Source organism: Hypanus sabinus, chromosome 3 (assembly GCF_030144855.1).
Source record: "Hypanus sabinus isolate sHypSab1 chromosome 3, sHypSab1.hap1, whole genome shotgun sequence".
NCBI lineage: Eukaryota > Metazoa > Chordata > Chondrichthyes > Myliobatiformes > Dasyatidae > Hypanus > Hypanus sabinus.
The window spans coordinates 40,477,114-40,501,270 of record NC_082708.1 but is presented as its reverse complement, the minus strand read 5'-3'; the positions used below and the strand labels follow the sequence as shown (position 1 = coordinate 40,501,270).

General features: G+C 38.4%; 1 protein-coding gene across 2 annotated transcripts in view; it reads right to left on the bottom strand.

Annotated features, from left to right (window-relative positions):
- flt1 (fms related receptor tyrosine kinase 1) overlaps positions 1–24,157 on the bottom strand; it is a 171,100-nt gene that overhangs the window by 89,126 nt on the left and 57,817 nt on the right. For both annotated transcript variants that reach the window (XM_059964134.1, XM_059964133.1), the window contains exon 11: positions 7,192–7,321. In XM_059964134.1, coding sequence (XP_059820117.1) covers positions 7,192–7,321 — 130 coding nt within the window. The remainder of the gene's footprint in view (positions 1–7,191; positions 7,322–24,157) is intronic.

Genomic DNA, 24,157 nt, shown 5'->3' with positions numbered 1-24,157 from the left:
ATGGGTTTATAGGACTTTGATTTAAAGCCACATGGTACTTCAACAGCATCGCACTCCTCCATTGCAGTGACCCTGCTAGATGATTCTCTCAAAGTTTTTGGAGTTAGCCTTGTAGCCATGACTTTCATATTCCGAGACAAAACTACTAAACTGAACCAGGCTTGACTTAAGATGATTAGAAGCCAATTGAGCTAGGATTTCACATATTTGTGGTATGACAAAGTTTAAATGAAGTTAAAGAGTCATAGCTTGCCTCCTCCACCCTACCGCCTCCACAATAGTTTCAATTTCTTTTCCATAATACCAAGAATAGACTGATGTTATACAGTTCTTAATCCAGAAAACCAGAATAATAATGCAGAGAAACATTGCAAAATATCTGAAAACTTTCTGGAAAGTGACTACAAAATTAGATTACACCACAGTGCCATTTATGTTAGGTAATCTACTATCCTGAGTCAATTTGGTTCATCCACAATTCCGTGTCCAAACAAATATCATTGGAAACATAGAAGGTTAGCAGGTTACCAACATTTTTTTCGGAAGAATGAGGGACAGGCACTTCAAGAATGAATTTAAAAAGCTTAATTTATTAAAAACTATGGCACTATCCAGAATGTTGGCTGTTGCCAACTTCTGCATGAAGTGAATCTCAGATAACCAAGGAGGGCATGTGTACAATAGCAGAGGCTAGATAATATTTACTTACATCTTCCCTTACAACTTTCCAGGAAAAAGCTCTATCATCTAATATGGATCAGTCTGAGTGACAGAAAGACCTGGACCTTGAACCAGAATGTGTTCAATCATAATTTACAATGACAACCAGACTGGCAGTTCTAGTAATTAAGTGATCTACAACTTTAAAATGCTTTAAATGCACAATACTGTAAGTATTTCTAACAAAATGGCATGAACTTTGAGGTGTAGGGCAAGGAAACCCTATCTCTCAGGAAAACAGTGATAGAGCTTGTTTAATTCGAGTGTAATTATTTACTGGCATTAGCTTTGTTATGTTATAATTACTTTGTTCGGCTTTACTCATTTATAAAGTTGTTTGGGCAGAGATGTTGCACAACGTTATAGTCATCATTCTGGTTTAATCAGAGCTTATTTGTACTCATTTCCTCCGTCTTCATTCAAATCCATATATAACAATTTTAAATGTTAAGGGTCATATTAAGGAGATCATTAATTACATTACGACCATTATATTGTCTGTTCTGGTAAAACCTTTGACCTACCATTCCTTGTTTCCAGGGACTTGGTTTCATCATGTGTTTACAGGTTTGAATTTAAAACTTCATAGACAGTGCATAGAATTGTACTACTCAAAATATTTTGTTTGTGAAATACATATTTTAGTTACTTTTTTAAAAATCTGCCATGTACAAAGAGGAATCCAAAAAGAAAGCAACATTCATTTTGCTTTGGAATTATATCACTTACCATAATCTATGGATTGGTGACATGATGAAAATAAATTCACATTATTTTTCATTACTCAGTATTACTCAACCAGCTTTTTTTCATTGCAGTGAAAGTTTGATTTTCCATTTTCAAGAAATTTCAGTTTAAGGTATAAGGTAGAGAGCCTGCTAATTCCAAAGGACATGAGATATCCAGGACATTCTTTAATTAGGTTCTCTGGGATTCTGGAACAATCTATTTAATTCTCTGGATAGTGTAACTCAGTCATACTTAATGTTCAGAAAAAATGCTTATTTCACTGCCTAATATGATAAAGTAAACCCACTTTTACCTTTGTTCCTCATAACAAATTCATAACTATTCCCATCCCAGAAAACTGAAGCTGATTAACCGTTGTTAGTGCATTTGGCCAATGCAGTATTCCTAACAATGTAAATGTTTGATTTCTAAGATTGTTTATTTCCGTATCTGTTGCATTTAAATTCACAGCTTCCATCATGGGTTTGATCACATGAAGTCAGATCTTTGAATACTTGTTGAGGAAATTAATCACTTTGCTTTTGTACCCATAATGCTAAACCAATAGGGTATTCACCATTTCTAGCCAACAACCTGTACATAAACAACATGCTTTTAATTACTGTTTGGACTTTGCTATTTACACCAATGTCCTTTATTAACCATTTAATTGGAACATTAATTTGTTTATTAACAGTATGTTTGATTAGAACATAGAACATAGAATAGTACAGCACATTACAGGCCCTTCGGCCCACAATGTTGTGCCGACCCTCAAACCCTGCTTCCCATATGACCCCCCACCTTAAATTCCTCCATATACTTGTCTAGTAGTCTCTTAAATTTCACTAGTGTATCTGCCTCCACCGCTGACTCAGGCAGTGCATTCCATGCACCAACCACTCTCTGAGTGAAAAACCTTCCTTAATATCCACCTTGAACTTCCTTCCCCTTACCTTAAAGCCATGTCCTCTTGTACTGAGCAGTGGTGCCCTGGGGAAGAGGTGCTGGCTGTCCACAGTCTATTCCTCTTAATATCTTGTACACCTCTGTCATGTCTCCTCTCAACATCCTTCTCTCCAAAGAGTAAAGCCCTAGCTCCCTTAATCTCTGATCATAATCCATACTCTCTAAACCAGGCAGCATCCTGGTAAATCTCCTCTGTACCCTTTCCAATGCTTCCACATCCTTCCTGTAGTGAGGCGACCAGAACTGGACACAGTACTCCGTGTGGCCTAACTAGAGTTTTATAGAGCTGCATCATTACATCGCGTCTCTTAAACTCTATCCCTCAACTTCTGAAAGCTAACACACCATAAGCTTTCTTAACTACCCTATCTACCTGTGAGGCATCTTCCAGTGATCTGTGAACATGTACCCTCAGATCTCCCTGCTCCTCCACACTACCAAGTATCCTGCCATTTACTTTGTACTCTGCCTTGGAGTTTGTCCTTCCAAAGTGTACCACCTCACACTTCTCCGGGTTGAACTCCATCTGCCACTTCTCAGCCCACTTCTGCATCCTATCAATGTCTCTCTGCAATCTTCAACAATCCTCTACACTATCTACAACACCACCAACCTTTGTGATGTCTGTAAACTTGCCAACCCGCACTTCTACCCCAACATCCAGGTCATTAATACAAGTCACAAAAAGTAGAGGTCCCAGAACAGATCCTTCTGGGACACCACTAGTCACAACCCTCCAATCTGAATGTACTCCCTCCACCATGACCCTCTGCCTTCTGCAGGCAAGCCAATTCTGAATCCACCTGACCAAACTTCCCTGGATCCCATGCCTTCTGACTTTCTGAATAAGCCTACTGTGTGGAACCTTGTCAAATGCATTACTAAAATCCATGTAGATCACATCCACTGCACTACCCTTATCTATATGCCTGGTCACCTCTTCAAAGAACTCTATCAGGCTTGTTTGACACGATCTGCCCTTCACAAAGCAATGCTGATTTCCCTGATCAGACCATGATTCTCTACATGCCCATAGATCCTATCTCTAAGAATCTTTTCCAACAGCTATCCCACCACAGACATAAGGCTCACTGGTCTGTAATTACCTGGATTATCCCTACTACCTTTTTTGAACAAGGGGACAACATTCGCCTCCCTCCAATCCTCCGGTACCATTCCCGTGGACAACGAGGACATAAAGATCCTAGCCAGAGGTTCAGCAATCTCTTCCCTTGCCTCGTGGAGCAGCCTGGGGAATATTCCGTTAGGCCCCGGGGACTTATCCGTCCTAATGTATTTTAACAACTCCAACCTCCTCTCCCTTAATATCAACATGCTCCAGAACATCAACCTCACTCATATTGTCCTCACCATCATCAAGTTCCCTCTCAATGGTGAATACCGAAGAGAAGTATTCATTGAGGACCTCGCTCACTTCCACAGCCTCCAGGCACATCTTCCCACTTTTATCTCTAATTGGTCTTACCTTCACTCCTGTCATCCTTTTGTTCTTCACATAACTGAAGAATGCCTTGGGGTTTTCCTTTACCCTACTCACCAAGGCCTTCTCATGCCCCCTTCTTGCTCCTCTCAGTCTCTTCTTAAGCTCCTTTCTTGCTACCCTATATTCCTCAATAGACCCATCTGATCCTTGCTTCCTAAACCTCATGTATGCTGCCTTCTTCCACCTGACTAGATTTTCCACTTCACTTGTCACCCATGGTTCCTTCACCCTACCATTCTTTATCTTCCTTACCAGGACAAATTTATCCCTAACATCCTGCAAGAGATCCTTAAACATCGACCACATGTCCATAGTACATTTCCCTGAAATAAACATCATCCCAGTTCACACCCGCAAGTTCTAGCCTTATAGCCTCATAATTTGCCCCTCCCCAATTAAACATTTTCCTGTCCTCTCTGATTCTATCTTTTTCCATGATAATGCTAAAGGCCAGGGAGCGGTGATCACTGTCCCCCAGATGCTCACCCACTGACAGATCTGTGACCTGACCCAGTTCGTTACCTAATATTAGATCTAGTATGGCAGTCCCCCTAGTTGGCCTGTCAACATACTGTGACAGGAATCCATCCTGGACACACGTAACAAACGCTTCCCCATCTAAACCCTTGGAACTAATCACGTGCCGATCAATATTAGGGAAGTTAAAGTCACCCATGATAACAACCCTGTTATTTTTGCACCTCTCCAAAATCTACCTCCCAATCTGCTCCTCAGTATCTCTGCTGCTACCAGGGTCCTATAGAATACCCCCAGTAGAGTAACTGCTCCCTTCCTGTTCCTGACTTCCACCCATACTGACTCAAAAGAAGATCCTGCTACATTACCCACCCTTTCTGCAGCTGTAATAGTATCCCTGACCAGTTATGCCACACCTCCTCTCCTTTTTCCCCTAATTGGCAATAGGGGATTGCTAATTGGCATTTAAAATTTTATGATAGCAAGTGACCCAAACACAACTACTGGTATATGTTGGATTAATCTGAACAATAGTCCACTGAGTAGTTTGAGAATAATATAAAAAGAGTATCTATTTATACACTGACTTCACTTCTGATGTAGTTTACACCCAATTAAGTACTTTTGAAGGTACTTGTAATATAGAAAATGCAGAAAATAATTTGTAGTCAGTAGATTACTTAAACTTGAATACAAATGCGACCTGCAGTTTCTAATGCGACTGATCAAGTCCCTGGCAGAGATGAAAACTTCACTACAAGTAGAATGAGAAGAAGTCCAAATCAATGTTTACACAATCTCCAGAAAAAGCTTAGATCACCAGATCTTTTTCTATAGATTTTCACTTTCACTGAAGACTACCTGGATGCAGAAAGTAAGTGAGGTGGAACAATTAATACTAAGGTAGCACAATCACTTGGCCATTGTCCTGACAAGCAAATTTGGAACAACAACATGTCTTTTAAATGCTGACAAGTAACTAAATATGTAAGTATGTATTTTCACATTTTGTGTTATATTCATGCACCCACTGAAAATGGATTTAGATCTATATCCACATAATATGCCCTATTGTCAGTGGGAATCTTAGTAGTTTCCAAATCAAGAGCAAAGTAGGCAGAGGTTAAGGAAGAGACTAATATTTATTTTCTGAAAAACAGGCTCTGACTTTATTATCCACTAATTAATAAATTTTAAGCCCAACAAATTTATAAACATTTATATGTCGAATTACGTATCATGTTAAAGGTAAGATTGTCTATGTGTATTGGTATTAGGAAACTAAAGGCCAGATAGCAGGGCTTCAGTGGTTGCCATAATTAAGGATGAGGTTTCACAGTAACTGAAGGCACATTGTAAAACAGGCTGAAGTCATGATGATTTTAGTAAGTGGAAATCGAGCCTAACAAATCCATTAGAAATCTTTGAGGAAATAATGGTAGGATAGGAGAAGGAGATTCAGGGGATGTTGTTTATTTTGATTTTTGAAAAACCTTTGACAATGCACATGAGGCTGCTTAACAAAATAAGACCCCATGGTATTACAAGAAAGTTATTAGCATGGACAGAAGATTGGCTGACTAGCAGGATGCAAAGAGTGAGAATAAAGTGAGCCTTTTCTGGTTGGCTACCAGTGACTAATAATGTTCTGCAAGGGTTGGAGTTTGTCCACTACTTTTCACATTATAGGTTAATGAAACAGATGACAGAATTGATGGCTTTGTGGTCATGCTTGTGGATAGCTGGAGGAAGCAGGGAGTCTGCAGAAGGGCTTGAACAGATTAGGACAATGGGCAAAGAAATGGCAGCTGGAATACAGTGTAGAAAAGTGAATTACACTTTGGTATAAGGAATAAAGGTGTAGACTATTTTCTAAACGGAGAGCAAGTTCAGAAATTTGAGGTGCAAAAGGACTTGGGAGTCCCTGCGCAGGATTCCCTAAACTTTATCTTGTGGGTTGAGTCCGTAGCATGGAAGGCAAATGTAATATTAGCGTTCATTTCAAGAGCACTAGAAATAAAAGCAAGGATATATTGCTAAGGCTTTATAAGGCTTTGGTCAGACCACACATGGAGTACTGTGAGCGGTTTTGGGCCCCATATCTAAGAAAGAATGCACTGACATTGAAGATGGTCCATAGGAGGTTCACAAGAACAATCCCAGCAATGAAAGGGTTAACTCTGGGCCTGTACTCACTGGAGTTTAGAAGACTGCAGGGGCGATCTCATTGAAACCTACTGCATATTTAAAAGCTTGATAAAGTGAACCGTGGAGAGAATGTTTCCAATAGTGGGAGAGTCTAGGAACAAAAAGCAGAGTTTCGGAATAGAAGGGTTTGCCGTTTGAACAGAGATAAGAAGGAATTTCTTTAGCCAGAGGGTGGTGAATCTATGGAATTTACAGCCATAGACAACTGTGGAGTTCAAGTCATTGGGTGTATTTAAAGTGGAGTTGATAGGTTCTTGATTAGTTACGACATCAAAGGCTACAAGGAAAAGGCAGGAAACCAACAATGAACGATTAGCAGAACATATTCAATGTGCTGAAAGGCCTATGATTATGGTCTTATGGCCTTATGATTCTGATTTGGCTTAAATACGAGCTTTGTATTAGGCATCTAGCCATGTTAGGAAGTGTGTATGTAGGAAGAAAAGAAATGGACAAAGAAAAATACAGAAAAACACATAAGATACCTGATCAAATAAAGCATGTCACATTTTCAAAGTACTTAAAACAATATTCATCAGAAAGAATACATATATAATTGTAAATGCATTTAATTGTTTAAATACCTTATTTTTCCCTTCCAGTAGTTCTACTCTTTCGTTAATGCCGTGTATCTTATTTCCAATAATGTTGATGTTACTGCCAAGACTATCCACAGAAACAATGCTGCTTTTGGTCTCTGCATATGCTTCACATCTGGAAACATCATTTAAGAGTCATTATAGCATGATAAACTACGTACAAGGCTTTTCCTAAAATCACTACTTAAAAAAATTAATGCTACAGATTCTAAAATGGAAGTTCATTAAGAAACTACTTTGGTGATGGTACCGAGCAAATAACAAAATTCAGACGTTTCTCTATAATATCAGATAATTTCTGAAAAGTTTGGTTTATAAAATTGCATTATATGCCCTCTGGAAAGCTTTGCTAAAGATTCAAGATTAAGATACAAAATAGTTTATGGTCAATCTTCAGCACACGTGTGTAGAGGAGAACAAAATGATTATTAAACATAGAAACATAGAAAATAGGTGCAGGATTAGGCCATTCGGCCCTTCAAGCCTGCACCGCCATTCAGTATGATCATGGCTGATCATCCAACTCAGAACCCTGTACCTGCTTTCTCTCCATACCCCCCGATCCCTTTAGCCACAAGGGCCATATCTAACTTCCTTTTAAATATAGCCAATGAACCGGCCTCAACTGTTTCCTGTGGCAGAGAATTCCACAGATTCACCACTATCTGTGTGAAGAAGTTTTTCCTCATCTCGGTCCTAAAAGGCTTCCCCTTTATCCTTAATCTGTGACCCCTCATTCTGGACTTCCCCAACATCGGAAACAATCTTCCTGCATCTAGCCTGTCCAATCCCTTTAGAATTTTTATATGTTTCAATAAGATCCCCCCTCAATCTTCTAAATTCCAGTGAGTATAAGCCTAGTCGATCCAGTCTTTCTTCATATGAAAGTCCTGCCATCCCAGGAATCAATTTGGTGAACCTTCTCTGTACTCCCTCTATGGCAAGAATGTCTTTCCTCAGATTAGGGGACCAAAACTGCACACAATATTCTAGGTGCAGTCTCACCAAGGCCTTGTACAACTGCAGTAGAACCTCCCTGCTCCTGTACTCAAATCCTTTTGCTATGAATGCCAACATACCATTTGCCTTTTTCACCGTCTGCTATATCTTCAATGAATGGTGTACAATAACACCCAGGTCTTGTTGCACCTCCCGTTTTCTTAATCAGCCACCATTCAGATAAAAATCTGATTTCCTGCTCTTGCAACCAAAGTGGATAACCTCACATTTATCCACATTAAATTGCATCTGCCATGAATTTGCCCACTCACCTAACCTATCCAAGTCACCCTGCATCCTCTTAGCATCCTCCTTACAGCTAACACCGCCGCCCAGCTTCGTGTCATCCACAAACTTGGAGATGCTGCATTTAATTCCCTCATCTAAGTCATTAATATATATTGTAAGCAACTGGGGTCCCAGCACTGAGCCTTGTGGTACCCCACTAGTCACTGCCTACCATTCTGAAAAGGTCCCGTTTACTCCCACTCTTTGTTTCCTGTCTGCCAACCAATTCTCTATCCACATCAATACCATACCCCCAATACCGTGTGCTCTAAGTTTGCACACTAATCTCCTGTGTGGGACCTTGTCAAAAGCCTTTTGAAAATCTAAATATACAACATCCACTGGCTCTCCCCTATCCACTCTACTAGTTAGATCTTCAAAAAATTCTATAAGGTTCGTCAGACATGATTTTTCTTTCCCAAATCCATGCTGACTTTGTCCAATGATTTCACCTCTTTCCAAATGTGCTGTTATCACATCTTTGATAACCGACTCTAGCATTTTCCCCACCACCGATGTCAGACTAACCGGTTTATAATTCCCGGTTTCTCTCTCCCTCCTTTTTTTAAAAATTGGGGTTACATTAGCCACCCTCCAATCCTCAGGAACTAATCCAGAATCTAAGGAGTTTTGAAAAATTATCACTAATGCATCCACTATTTCTTGGGCTACTTCCTTAAGCACTCTGGGATGCAGACCATCTGGCCCTGGGGATTTATCTGCCTTTAATCCCTTCAATTTACCTAACACCACTTCCCTACTAACATGTATTTCCCTCAGTTCCTCCAACTCACTAGACCTTCAGTCCCTTACTATTTCCAGAAGATTATTTATGTCCTCCTTAGTGAAGCCAGAACCAAAGTAGTTATTCAATTGGTCTGCCACGTCTTTGTTCCCCATGATCAATTCACCTGTTTCTGTTCCAAGAAAGGACCTACATTTGTCCTGACCAATCTTTTTCTTTTCACGTATCTATAAAAGCTTTTTCAGTCAGTTTTTATGTTCCCTGCCAGCTTTCTCTCATAATCTTTTTTCCCTTTCCTAATTAAGCCCTTTGTCCTCCTCTGCTGGTCTCTGAATTTCTCCCAGTCCTCAGGTGTGCTGCTTTTTTTTGCTAATTTATATGTTTCTTCTTTGGACTTAATACTATCCCTAATTTCCCTTGTCAGCCACGGTTGCACTACCTTCCCTGGTTTATTCTTTTGCCAAACTGGGATGAACAATTGTTGTAGTTCATCCATGCAATCTTTAAATGCTTGCCATTGCATATCCACCGTCAACCCTTTAAGTATCATTTGCCAGTCTATCTTCGCTAATTCACGTCTCATACCTTCAAAGTTACCCTTCTTTAAGTTCAGAACCTTTGTTTCTGAATTAACTATGTCACTCTCCATCTTAATGAAGAATTCCACCATATTATGGTCACTCTTACCCAAGGGGCCTCACATGACAAGATTGCTAACTAACCCTTCCTCATTGCTCAATACCCAATCTAGAATGGCCTGCTCTCTAGTTGGTTCCTTGATATGTTGGTTCAGAAAACCATCCCGCATACATTCCAAGAAATCCTCTTCCTCACCAATTTGGTTCACCCAATCTATATGTAGATTGAAGTCACCCATTGTGACTACTGTCCCTTTATTGCACGCATTTCTAATTTCCTGTTTAATGCCATCCCCAACCTCACTACTACTGTTAGGTGGCCTGTACACAACTCCCACCAGCGTTTTCTGCCCCTTAGTGTTATGCAGCTCTACCCATATCGATTCCACATCCTCCAGGCTAATGTCCTTCCTTTCTATTGCGTTAATCTCTCTAACAAGCAATGCTACCCCACCTACTTTTCTTTCCTGTCTATACATCCAGGGATATCCAAGGTTGAGCTCCCATCCTTGGTCACCCTGGAGCCATGTCTCTGTGATCCCAACTATATCATATTCATTAATAACTATCTGCACATTTAATTCATCCACCTTGTTACGAATGCTGCTCGCATTGACACACAAAGCCTTCAGGCTTGTTTTTACAACACTCTTAGCCCTTATACAATTATGTTGAAAAGTGGCTCTTTTTGTTTTTTGCCCCAGATTTGCCTGCCTGCCACTTTTACTTTTCACCTTACTACTTTTTGCTTCTACCCTCATTTTACACCTCTCTGTCTCTCTGCACTTGTTCCCATCCCCCTGCCACATTAGTTTAAAGCCTCCTGAACAGCAGTAGCAAACGCTCCCCCTAGGACATTGGTTCCAGTCCAGCCCAGGTGCAGACCGTCCTATTTATACCGGTCCCACCTCCCCCAGAACTGGTTCCAATGCCCCAGAAATTTGAATCCCTCCCCCTTGCAACATTTTTCAAGCCACGTATTCATCTGAAATATCCTCCGGATTAAATGCTGCATAAAAGAACACAAAGCATAAATAAGACAGTCAAAAAGAAAAATGACGTATAAGTATAAAAACAATCCTCTAACACTCTATGTACTCTAGGTGATGTGTATGTAGTGGTGGTGAGGGGTGATGGGGTGGTTTATTGGGTGAAGGTCTTGCTCAGCCTGGGGAAGCAACTATTTCTTTCAGGCCTGGTATTGATGCCACGGAGCCTTTTCCCCAATGGGGCTGGGACAAACAGTCCATAAGCAGGGTGAGTGGGACCCTTCATGATATTGCTGGCCTTTATCCAGCACCTTTCTGTACATATGATGTTAACTTAGCAATATTCCTCAAAGCCAAGTTAAAAAGAGTTCTAAATTGAATTAAAATATAACAGTCTCTTCTTCTGTAGGCAAGGGTTCACTCCTCATTCAAGTGAACCCCACCTCCACCTGACAAATCAAAGTGCTCGTTTTGACCAAATGCATCTTCATCAACTATACTTCAAGTCTCATTGTTTTGTTCTTGTGTTCTGCTTATGTGAGGTGCTACAATCAATGACCTGATTACTCAAGTACTGAACTCTTTTTGAGTTTGCATTACCATGTTTTGTATATTAAGTAGGTTCAATAGAAAGGCCTTTGATGAGGAGCCATAGGCCACCTCACACCTGGACAAAATGTATTAATGAATCCCATAAGGCCATGTGAAAGATGATACAACATTGGTATGTTAAGCAGACTGCTGCTTTAATTATGAGGCAGAATCAGAATCATGTTTATTATCACCAGCATTTGACATGAAATTTGTTTTACTTCACACCAGCACTGATATAGAAGAGAAAAATAATAATAATAGATAACATTTTTAAAAAATAATAATAAATAAGTAAATCAATTACAGTATACATATATTGTATCATCAGAAGCCCTCAGTAGAGCAGTTATTTCAATTCAATGTGATCTACAATCAAACCAACTCATTATTATGAGGGTTCAGCTCTAACTACTTTGTCATACAGGAAGAGGAAGTGGAAAATAACATGGAAAAATAAGGTAGGGTTAAACTTAGATAAACCTTTCTGGCCATGTTGACCTTGAATAGCTCCTACAACTGTGCTACCAGTAAAGATTATCTTAATTTCCCATTTAGCAACAATTCTATCCTCATTACATCCCCTCTGTCAATGTTCTCTTTTCCATAATGCAAAAAAAAATGAAGAAAACATTTCAAAGCAAATTTACAAATCAAAGCATGAGAATCATGGAATCATCACTTAATGACTGTTCACCATCATGCTAGCACTCCTGTACAGAGTTAATTCAGAAGCAGCAATGGTGGAAGACTACAGAGGCTGTAGCTTGCTTTGTAGATAGTGAATGACTCTAGCAGCAACAGATCCTGAAGACCCACCATCTTCTTGACCTAACCAGAAATATGCTAGCCTGACTGGCTGATTAGCAAAAACAATGCTGTTGAAGAATGGCTTAGAAATTCTGTCAGATCTATCTTCCACAGAATCTTACCACTCCACTTCCATGCTAACTCTGCGCACAGACTATTTGAACTGCTTCCGTCTGGTAGACGCTTCAGATCCGTCCAGACTAAGACTAATAGGCACTGGAGAAGTTTTTTCCCTACTGCCTGTTAACTGTCGGCTAACTATTACTTGGATTGCACTACTTATATGTGTAATCTATATTTTCATTTATATTTATCATCTGTTATGAGCAGAGAGACAACATCTGCCGGAAGTAAATTCCTTGTATGTGCACAGGTACTTGGCGATTAAAGTCTGATTCTGATTCTGATTCTGAGAGTAGTGTGACTAGGAGTTAGGATCAGTGTTTTTTCACTTTCCCTCTATCCTTATTCTTATGCCATTCTCTGGCCAGGTTACATCTCTTGTGTATGTGGAAAGGGTAAAGTGTTGACTACTGTAGTGGTGAGGGGTGTAGTGCAAAGAAAGAACTGAAATCTTGTGCCATCTGCTGGTAAATTTGAATCAATCATGGGATGAGAGGGAAGTGAGACAATATGGAGCATTATGTGTGTGGGTACCATCACCTTGTAAGTTTTGGGTCTGTGGCTGGCAACATTTTCGGTCATCTCCATTGTGGTGGTTGGTGAGCTTCTGCACTGATTTGTCCTACAGGAGAGGATGACTGCACAAGTGAATGTGTTTGGATAATGTGCCTAAGTGATTAGCAGTGTGTTCAATCACTGAGGTATCACTGGGAAACTTGGACCGGTGAAGGAGTGATGAGCATACAAATGATAGAGATTGCTGGTTGTTCTGTATGTAATGCCAATGCTCTAGTTATGGGATGTGGCATTTAAAGATGTATTCACTGATCTTGGATACAAATGTGAGATTCCTGAACAAACTGATATGCTGTACAACTGAGGCCTGATTCCCAGTGTGAACCTTCACAGTAATCTCTTTTGCTTTATATGTTCGGAGGGTCTGCTAGCTTTCTGCTTCTCCTTGAAGAAATCTGCCATCCTGTGCATCATATTTTAAGGCATTATAAAAAAAGACAGCAATTAGTTTTGATCGTCAGGATTTCTTAGATTTTTGAATAGTGGTAAATGCAAATTTGCTCTTAAACAAAAAGGAAAGAGTTCACAAAGAACTGAAGGGCCAGTTAGTCCAATGTGAGCTGCAGGTAAAATGATATAATCTCATATTAGATAAGCAGTACCAAGAAAATCCTTTGATACAGCAGTGTTAGCACGAGCTATTGGAAGTGAAGCTGTGTTGGCCATATCTAACATAGTGAATAAATGGCAGTAGTGCATATAATTTGATAATATATGTGTTTGTGTGTGCATGCCTGTGTTTTTATTCCTGTACTATATATGTTTAAAAAGTTTGTAAGAAGAGCTCTTTAGGCTTACTCTTTCCATTTCCTAGATACAGACTGGGGAGCAGATAGGGAGAGCTGTCAATAAGAATTTCTTATTCCTGTTACAGCATTGAGTTTACTGCCTTCCCTCACCACGTTGAGGTGCAATCCAAAGAAGGACCATGTGTGAATGGCCAGCAGAAATTACCTCAGAATGATAGCACATTATTCTCACCAATGGCACACAAGAAAGTGGATGGAGGCAACTATTCCAAACCCTGACACTGCATACAATAGATTAAGTCGAAGAGCACATTAATCACAAACTATCAACAAGAGGAAACATCAAGGTAACAAACACTGGCAAGACACATAAATTACATTTGAAGAAAGAAAATTTGGCTGCACTCAAGTTGTCCAGGGAGTATTCTTGTTATAATGTTGGACACAGTATCATCAGGAAACAGAAGCACAGATATTTGAAAAAAAAAGGTTTAAGGACATGGCAAAGAGGCAGGGAGTACAAGTTATGCAGAGGTGGATGGATAACTACGAGGCAGTCTACTCAAGGAGAGCCAGCTGATTGATATGTTAGTTTCCTGTAAGTCATTTCCCACTAAATGTACAATGCCCTCCTTAAGCAGGTGCTTTATGCTGACTTCTCACTCTGCTGGATTCTCTGCAGTAAGAAACAATTTGATGATAATATGTAGCATTTAGGCAAACATGCAATTTCGATGTTTCTTGGCATATTAAGGTATCATAATATTTTACCTCATAATTTTTATGGCACATTTCATGAAGACATTTGTAAACGCTAATTATGTTTTATATCTTTATTCCTCTTCTTCTGATTCTCTATTATTTAATTTTATTCCTGCCCTCCTCAGTTTTCACCCAACACCTACCAACTGCTCATGGCTCTGTAATTTTCCTTTATTCTCAGGTCTATAATTTTTTTTCCTCCATCTTCAAATTTTCCACCATTTTACTTTCTGATTTCTACAATGAGGATTTTGAGCAATGCAGATTCACACTCCAGAAATGTTTCACATTTACATTCTTGCCTATATCTTCAAATGACTCCATAGTTTGCACTTCCTGTAGTTCTATTATCTCCCTACATGGACTTTGCGTCCCTCATTCTGACCTATTGCACACTACCATGCCATCAGCTGCTCCCTCCTGTTCACTCTCTATTTCCTAATTTCCTTTTCCCTAACATGGTGGTTGTGCCTTCAGTGATCCAAAGCTATTGAATTTCCTTTCAAAATCTCTCTGCCCTCTTCCCTTCGCTATCTTTTATTTTCTTTACGATGGTCACTTTTGACCAGGCTTTACTTCGAAAGGCGTAAATTCATCTTACTATTTTCTTCTCATTATACACCGTGAGATGTTTTCCTTAAAACAACTTGTTATCTCTGTAAATCAAATAATGGCACTATTGGTTATAGGTTGACCTCAATCTCCCTTTATCCCTTTTTACAGCTTGAAGTGAAATAATAAGACCAAAAGAAACATGAGAAAGTCTAATCTTTCTAATAGATTCATTAAGCATATAACTGTTGGCACTGCATTTCAAACCTATGTTTCTTCCAGTTTGTAAAGTAAAAAAAATCAAATTGCTGGATGATCTCAGTAAGTCAGACAGCCCATCAATGTTTTCACGTGCTTCATGTCTGTGAACTCTTGGTGATTTTCCCTGCTTATATGATGAATGAGACTGAGGCTTTGGACCTACTCCAGGCTGCTCCAGGAATTCAAATCTAAGGATTCATTTTGGTTTGGAATGCTGTTGCTTGCTCCTATTGTTTGCATGATTTGTGTTTTTTTCTCTTTCTCTGCACATTCAGATTTCAGATTTCTTGCTTTGTGGCTGCCTGTAAGCAGGCAAATCTCATGATTGTATAATTTATACATACTTTGATAGTAAATGTACTTTGAATGCTTGAATCCTTCTGTTGCCCCTTCTCCAGCCTTTCTTCCATGGTCCTCAATCCCTCCCATCTGAGTCCTTCTTCTGCAGCCCTTCATCTCTTCCACCTATCATCTCCTAACTTCTTACTTTTCCTCTCGCCTGGTTTCACCTATTACATATCAACTTGTTGCTCCTGTTTGCAGTCCTGTTGAAGGTCTCAACCTAAAACATTAACTATTTATTTTGCCTCCATGGATGCTGACTTGCTGAGTTCCTCCAGCACTTAGTGTGTGTTTACCTGAAATGTCAACTATCCCTTTGCCTCCACAAGTACTGCCTGACCCATTAAATGCCCTCAGCAGTTTGTATTTTTTTGCTCCAGATTATAGCATCTGCACTCGCTTGTGTCTCCAGTTTGTGAGCTTGTCATCCTCATACCCACAGTATGGGAATCCCAGAAGAAACTGTACTTGATACCAAAAGAAACATCAGTACCTAAGGATTCGGATGTATGCAATAGTTTTAATCAAAAGAATCATCTTTTCCATAATGAAATATGGCAATGTCTATTTATGGATCAGATTGAGTCACTCCAGAAACTCAGCTAAGAACTCTTTGGTGTGAGTCAGCCTTATACCATCAATGAAATTACTACATCAGGGAAGCATGGGAGTAACATCATTCACCCACTAGCATAGGGTGCTGGCCAAACCACATCTAGAGATCTGGAGTGCTATGTATGGGATAGTCCTCTTATTTAAGGATTTTAATGTGTTTGAAGCAATTCACAGTTTTACTAGTTTTAGACCAAGGTTGATTTATGAGGAGAGATTTGACAAACTGGGCTTGTTTTAGAAGAATGAGTGAGAGGTGACAAACTAACTATACAATATAAGAATCAGAATCCAGTTTATTATCAATGACAGGGTGGATCTAGAGAAGATCTTTCCAGCTGTGGGAGTATCTATTAGAGGGCATGGTGGGGGCGGGGGTTACAGTCAGAAAATAAGGAGTCATCCATTTATGGCAGGGATAGGACATTCCTTATCTTAAAGACTTGGGAACTTTTGGAATGCTCTTCCTTAAATGACAGTGGAAACAGAGTCCTGAATATTTTTAATGCAAAATGGATTGATTCTTGATAAACCAGGAAGTAAAAGTGAGCAGGAATGCCAAGTTCAGCTGACAAGTAGGTAGGCTGTGATTAAATTGAATGCGGGAGTAGGTCAGAACTGCTGTGTGGCTTACTTCTACAAATTTCAATGTTAGTGATGGTTTTATGCAATAGCCATGTAAGAGTTTGACAGACCTGGATGTTCTCAAAATAGCCAGTGAAGGGCACACTTGTGGCTAGATGGTCACTTCAGCACAGTGCCAGACTTGATTACTAGACAGATAAGTGAATCACTTATATTTACCCTTCAAGAACCCATTGACACATTGCACCAAGCCATCTGTCATCTACTGGCTTGTGGTCTCCAACTCCTTTCCTCTTCTTAAGATCTGCCGCCCTCCCCACCCTAATGACAACTTCCAAGTCGCCTCCACCAAAGATCCTCATTTTCTCATTCCCTCCTCTTTCCATCTATCATCTATCCCTCTTCCCCAAACATGCCCTCCCTTAACTTCCTATCCAATCTAGTCCCTTGACAATTATCTTGGTTCAAGCTCTATAACATCTGGTCTTTTATCCATTCTGCAATAAGATATTCCTGATTAATTCCCCACCCTCTGCCCCCCCAAACAACTGGGTGTCTATCCCTCCACCATTAATTTGTCCCTGTTCCATCCCCTATAACCAATTCCTGATCCATCCTGCACAGCTGGTCTCTAAGCTAATCCTCCCAACTTCCAGTCACAGATGCACACATACATTAACATAATCAAATTACATTAAAAGTTTAGCAAGAATATTATTTAAGTTCACAATTAATTTTCAATATCGTAATTGTATTCTGACACAATATATATTTTCTAACATTGATAAAAATACTTAAATTATAAACCTTTCAGATGATTTCTCAAGAAGTATGGAAAAGTGTGCAGGTTTGGGCAGCATATAACCCAAACCTTCTTTCTCTGATTATCTCCAATCTGACCATAGCACAAGCTCAATTTGGGTCAAAAGTTGTGCAGCTCTTGCTATTTGTGCCCAGGCCTTGGGATACGCCAACATTTTTAGGGAAAGAATTGTTATCGAGTATTTGAGTCTTTCTGGCATTTACAAAATCATTGCTTTCCTTGTGCAGTCACTTCATGAGAAATCAAATGAAAGGGTCATAATTTAAGTATTTTTATCAACATTGGATAAAATGGATATTAAACAGAATGCAATCATGAAACTGAAAGTTAATTGTGAAATTATACTAATATTTCTGCTAAACTTTTAACATAATTTATTTCACTGCCAGTTTCTCATGGCATTGTTAAAGGGCATGGCTGTTGTAGCAACTTAAACCTTGAAAAAATATTTGTCACCATTGTGGTTGTGATGGAATGTTTAGGATTGATTGAGTCTCAAGCAGTAATCAGGCACTTAAGGGAAGTGCATTGCACCACATTTGAAGAGTGAGAGACAATTGTGCTGCTGGGAATGGTCTTGCTTGGGGGAGGAAACTAAAACAACAAGAGGAAAGCCGCATATACTGTGATTTTGCACAGGAAACTTGTAGCACCTTCTGCTAAAGTAAGATAAGAAAACTCCCATGGTTCATGCAGGAGAAGGCCATTGCTATCTGCCTGCCAATGTGTTTAATAACCGCCTTGTGGCATTGGAACTCGCACAAAAACTGCTAATTCAAAAAATTCTAAATTAGGATATGAGTCACAATCTCTGAACAATAAAGAGTCGATCCAAATTCAAAATTAATCCTGTGGAGTATTTATTCTCCTTCTACTGTCTTCCGATTTGATTCAGATTAAGTATGTTTCAATACTTTATCAGAAGTCAGTGATTCCTGTTATACTAATGACTGCAGCTTGCCTTCAAAATGTCCTGAGATGACAACAGAGTAGAGATCTGAATTCCAATAAAGGCTCATACAAGAATGTTTCTATCACACTTCTGTTTAAAAGCCCAGGGGTCACTCAATTTGCTTCAATGATAGACGATGATTTTAATTGCAGAAAATGTATAGTTTATTTATTTATAAATACAGTACAATAACAGGCACTTTCAGCCCAATGAGCCCAAATTGCCCAATTACACACATGACCAATTAACCTTTCAACCAGTATGTCTATGGAATGCGAGAGGAAACCAGAGCACCCCAAGGAAACCCACATGGTCAGAGGCAGAACATATAAACTCTTTACAGACACTGGAGGAACTGAACCCAAATTGCTGCCACTGCAACAGTGTTATGCTAACTGTTGCACTACTATTTTTGTGGTAGGTAGTAGCAGACTTTCAATTACAGGGAACTTTGGTCAAACACTAAGTGGACTGACTAAAAGAGACCAGTGAAAAGACTAAAATAATTTAATTGATGTTTCATTAGAGTTTGTCTACCAAACAACAAATGATTAATATGCGCAGACAGAATGTTCTCCTATACACTGGGGTAACGGGTGGGGATTTTGTTGGAGGGAATCCAGCATTTTGTTCATTGAGCCCAATCAGAGATTAATCCTCAAAGGATTAGTAGTACCGAGGGGTGGGGTGAGGGGATAGTTGTTGGGATTAAAATTTGATGACAATCCTTGTGAGAGAGGTAAATGAAAAATCTGGAAGTAGTTATTCTGTTCCTGGTTCCTACAAACACCAGTAGGCACAGTAGTAAATCTGATTAATTTATCAGTGTCTACTGTCATCATATCTGCGGTGTTTAGCATATGTGTTACTGTCATTATCAGGGTCCTAAACGGTCAAAGGAGCAAAGTGAAAATATTTGTGGGCTTCTCCATCTGTTTCAGGATTGACTTCATTTCAACTATAGTTCTAAATTGTAGGACTTTGGCATAAGCTCACTCATGCCTCTACTTCCACAGGAAGCTAAGGAAATATAGGATGTCCCCATCGACCTTATCAATTTTTATCAATGCGCCATAGAAACCATCCAATCTGGTTGCATAACTGCTCTGCCTAGGACCACAAGAAACTCATTCCATATACCCGTCACCCTCTGTGTGAAAAAACCCTCGGATCTCCATTAAATGTCTTCTCTCTCGCTTTAAACTTATGACCTCTAGACTCCGAATATCTACCCCTTTTCTGCACTTAATATTTTATAACCATAACAGCTTCCTAAATTCCAGTGAGAATAAACTCAGCCTCTCCAATCTCGCCTTTCCATATAAGTGAAGCCCTCCTTTCCAGACAGCATCCTGCTGAATCTCTTTTGCACTCTTTGTAATGTTGCCACATCCTTCCTGTTGTGTGGTGACTATACACAATATTCCAAGTGCAGTTTGACCTTCATTTTATACAGCAGTTTCTGGTTTCAGCCTGTCATCTAAAAGTCTCAGATTTTAAGTACATCATGTGATATCTTGTAAATAAACCCCTTATCCCTTTGGATATACATGCTTAATACATGTGTTGAGATATTACTAATTGTTGATAAAGATGTTGAAATAATTTTTTGAACATTACTCATGATTGTCACATGGTATGCTTTAGATGAGGTACAGCAATAGATCTGACTGGAAAGTAATTTGTCAAAAGCCTCTATGCACAGATGTTTGGGTACAGTAGAGTAAACCACAATGGCAAGTATCAGCAAAGTTTATCTGTCACTGGACTACAGCGCACCGTACTATGAAGTTAAGCTAAATTTAGCAGTGACATGATTGAATATGGGCGTGATAGAAAAGATTTAAAAGGAACGTGAAGGGCAAATGTTTCATACAAAGAGGTTTATAACGAGTCACCAAATTAGTACAGCAGGTACAATTAAAATGTTTTAAAGACATTTAATCACTCATGGATTGGAAAAGTTTAGAAGGAATTGTTCAAATTCAGGAAAAATTGGGACTAACTCAAGTAGACAACTTTTTCCGCCTGGACCAGCCAGGCTATTGGGCCTGTTTCTATGCTGTATAACTCCTATGACTATGGAGTCTGAGGCATACGAGTGAGATGAGTTCAGTTATTATCACTAGAATGGCCATTGTGCAGTTTTTTCTGTTTATAATGGTCAAATATGACAAAGATTGAGAATTAAATCACATTTCAAAAGTTAGCAAAACTAACAATAAAAGTAGTTTTGGTGGCAATTGGGATGAAGGATTTTGAAGTTCATATAGTGAGGAATAGATATATGGTTTTTGCAACAAACAGAAACAATTGACTTTCAAATAAAGATGTTGGTTAGAAAACATGCAAATTAATACTGTTGCAGATTGTTTGATGATGAGTTAATACACTTCCTTTTATAAATTCAGCCAAATACCATTGATGGAAAGTAATAATCATGCTGGAAAACTACTCTGAATAAGGTTTAACAGACCCAAAGTTAAACAGACAGCAAGTAAAAGCACCAGGCATTGTAATGAACAACAACAGATCAACTTTAATGGGAAAGGACTGGCTGAAATTGTATCGGTATTTACATATATTCCAAAGTCATACATTAAAAAAATTGTTGAATAGGTATGACCATCTGCTCATAGACGACCCCTCTGGAATAACACGGTTCAATGAGCGAAGATGAAGATCAGAGCACACAAGCAGCAACATATTCAAAGGAGTTAACTCATACATAAATTAAATGGAATCAAATCATTATCAAAAATTTTCCAGGCCATGATGAATAAAATCTTGCAAGCTGTAGATTATTGCTCATGTAACCAAGACTATCTGAGAAAGAAAATCTTTCAGTTTTGGAGGATCCGTTCAGGAGATAAAAAGGAGCACAATATGAAGTTGAAGTGAAACATACTGCCTTTTTACAATGGTCAGTATGTACCTTATTTGAAAGTTGATGCTAATGGCTTACAAAATGAGGGAAAATGTAGAAACTATCACCAATACATCAAAGCCCAAAAATATTGCATAATATTAAAGTTGTTCCTAGCAATGGTCCAATATTAAATTCAATTCCTTCCAGATTTTGGCAGGTACCCATGCCATTGCAACACATGGTGAAAAAAGATATGAAGTGGATGTAGGACGATGTTAAGAGTCACTGAGCAAAAAAAAGACAAGTACATGAAATTTGATCCATACGCATATTTTGCTTGATCTTTCCTAACAGAGCAGGGCATTCCTTGGCATATAGATTTACATGCAGGATAAAACTTCCAAAACTTGTGATGTCTTGTAAATAAACCCGATATCCCTTTGGATATATATGCTTAATACATGCATTAAAATATTACGGATTGTTGATGAAGATGTTGAAGTAATTTTTTGAACATTTTTCATGATTGTCACATGGTATGTTTTAGATGAGGTTTCAAGTTTCTGCTAGTTAAGGGAGTACCCATCTGCTCAAAAGGGCCCAGCTTTATATAAACATTATTGGCAAGTGTTGTGTCTTACAGCCGTCGCCGTATCTAGTGCTCTCAGCTGTTGTTTGAACCTATGAAAGGAATTGAATTGACCAAAGCCTTCCTTGCATTTGAAGCTCATTAACAGTGGAAAGAATGTAATTGCTGTCTCTAATGTAGCTGCTGGTAGATACAACCTGACTTATTCAAGTAGCAACGTACATTTGCAAAAAAAATTCATACATTAATATTTTCCAAACTGAAAATTATGCTGAAATTGTCTTCCTCTATTTTTAATGCTGCAAAGAGTAGAACTGGTAGCTCGGAGGCATGAAGAATAATTTTCTGAAATAACATCAGCTGACCATGAGAAATATTCATTGAAACAATCTTTGAAAAATATCAGTTTGAAGAAAGCCATTAAATAATTAAGAACTATAACCAAATAACTGTTGAGTGACCCCATTTACCAAAAACCTGCTTGGTATCACCAAATCTAAGAGGTTTACAGGTCAATGAACAATTTTATTAATCTAGCTATATTCAATTCCAGATTATTAGGACTGTACATTAATCAGTTCCACCTCATTCCCCATCCCATGTAAAGTGCAAAAGCATCTGTTTATGTAGTCATATGTAAGTGTAATGATGTAAATCAACAGTCTTATTCAGTCATCATGTTCATAAAGTTCAATACAATAAAGTTCACCACCAGACATGCAATAGCTAATCTGTATGGAATAGAGGCAGATACCTCTGTTAGAATTAAAAACACTGAAATTAACACATTGACATGGAGTGGATTACAAGACACTTTATTAAATTAAGTAATTAAAAAGCATATAAAGTGAAAAACAGCAGAAAGCAAAAAACTCTTTTTATCATTGAACATTTGACTGTAAAATCATTATTAGAAACCATGGGGAGAACAAGCATATTAAGAAGGGAAAAGTTTGTGGAATTAATTTTCTTTAAATATGTCTTAACCTGCCTACAAAGTCTACACACAGAACATTTTTGTAGCTTTGAAAATAGGTATGCTATATTTGCAGAAGGGTACTTCTGAGATTTTTGAATCATAAATGGACATGGATGAAATATCAGTTCTCACAAAGATTCTTGAAAAAAACTAGTAATTTGAATGTTTCTATAAATCAATCATACATACTCTGTCACAATCATTTAACCATTGCCTTTTGCTTTACCTATGGTCTCATTAGGGACAACACAAAAACCTCTCATGAATACTTCAATAACACTTTTTTCTGTTGTATACCTGTAGTCTGTGTGAACTCAATGATACTGTGTAAAATTTGTATTTAAGTACACGGGCGGAAAAAGGAATCCTGCAAATTAAATTTTACTGTTTATAACTGTACATAGTCCAATCAAACAAGTAATAGCAAATTTAAAAACTAGGACATGTTGCATCAGTGATAAAGCATGAAATCAAAGTAAACACAGACAAAATGAAAATTTAAAAATTATAGATGTTTAACCATGATTAACTCTACATAAAGGAGATTCACATTAATCTTTGGCCCTTTTAAATATTTGCCTCCTGAAAATACCACAAGTGCAAACAGAAAGTGCTTACCATAGGCTGCAGCTTCTTAGAGTGAAGCTTTGTCCATTAGAAATTCCAAACAAACACACTTCTTTCCAATAATCTTTTTGTATTGATATGTATTAGTCAATAGACCAAAGTAAAGTGGGGAAGGAATTTAAAGAAAGGAGAACCAGCCTCTAAAAAGTTTTAAATATACTTTGTACATGATCTTTAAAAGGTATTCGATGGAAGTTTCTGATTAAAATGATATTTACTAGAGGAGATAATGTGAATTTCTTTTCTGATAATATAAAATTGTCAGAAAGCCTATTTAGATAAACAAAAATATCTAGCCCTTTTTAACACCAACCGCCCTGAGGATTTTATAATAGCTAAAACTGTTTCATTTATTTTTGTGTTTGGCATATATGCATTTATAAAAATATTATTTTGGCACAATTTGTGGCTACCTACATTCATAAGGCATAAGAAATTACAATAATGAAATATATATTAAACACTGACTTTTTAATTAAATAAATGTAAG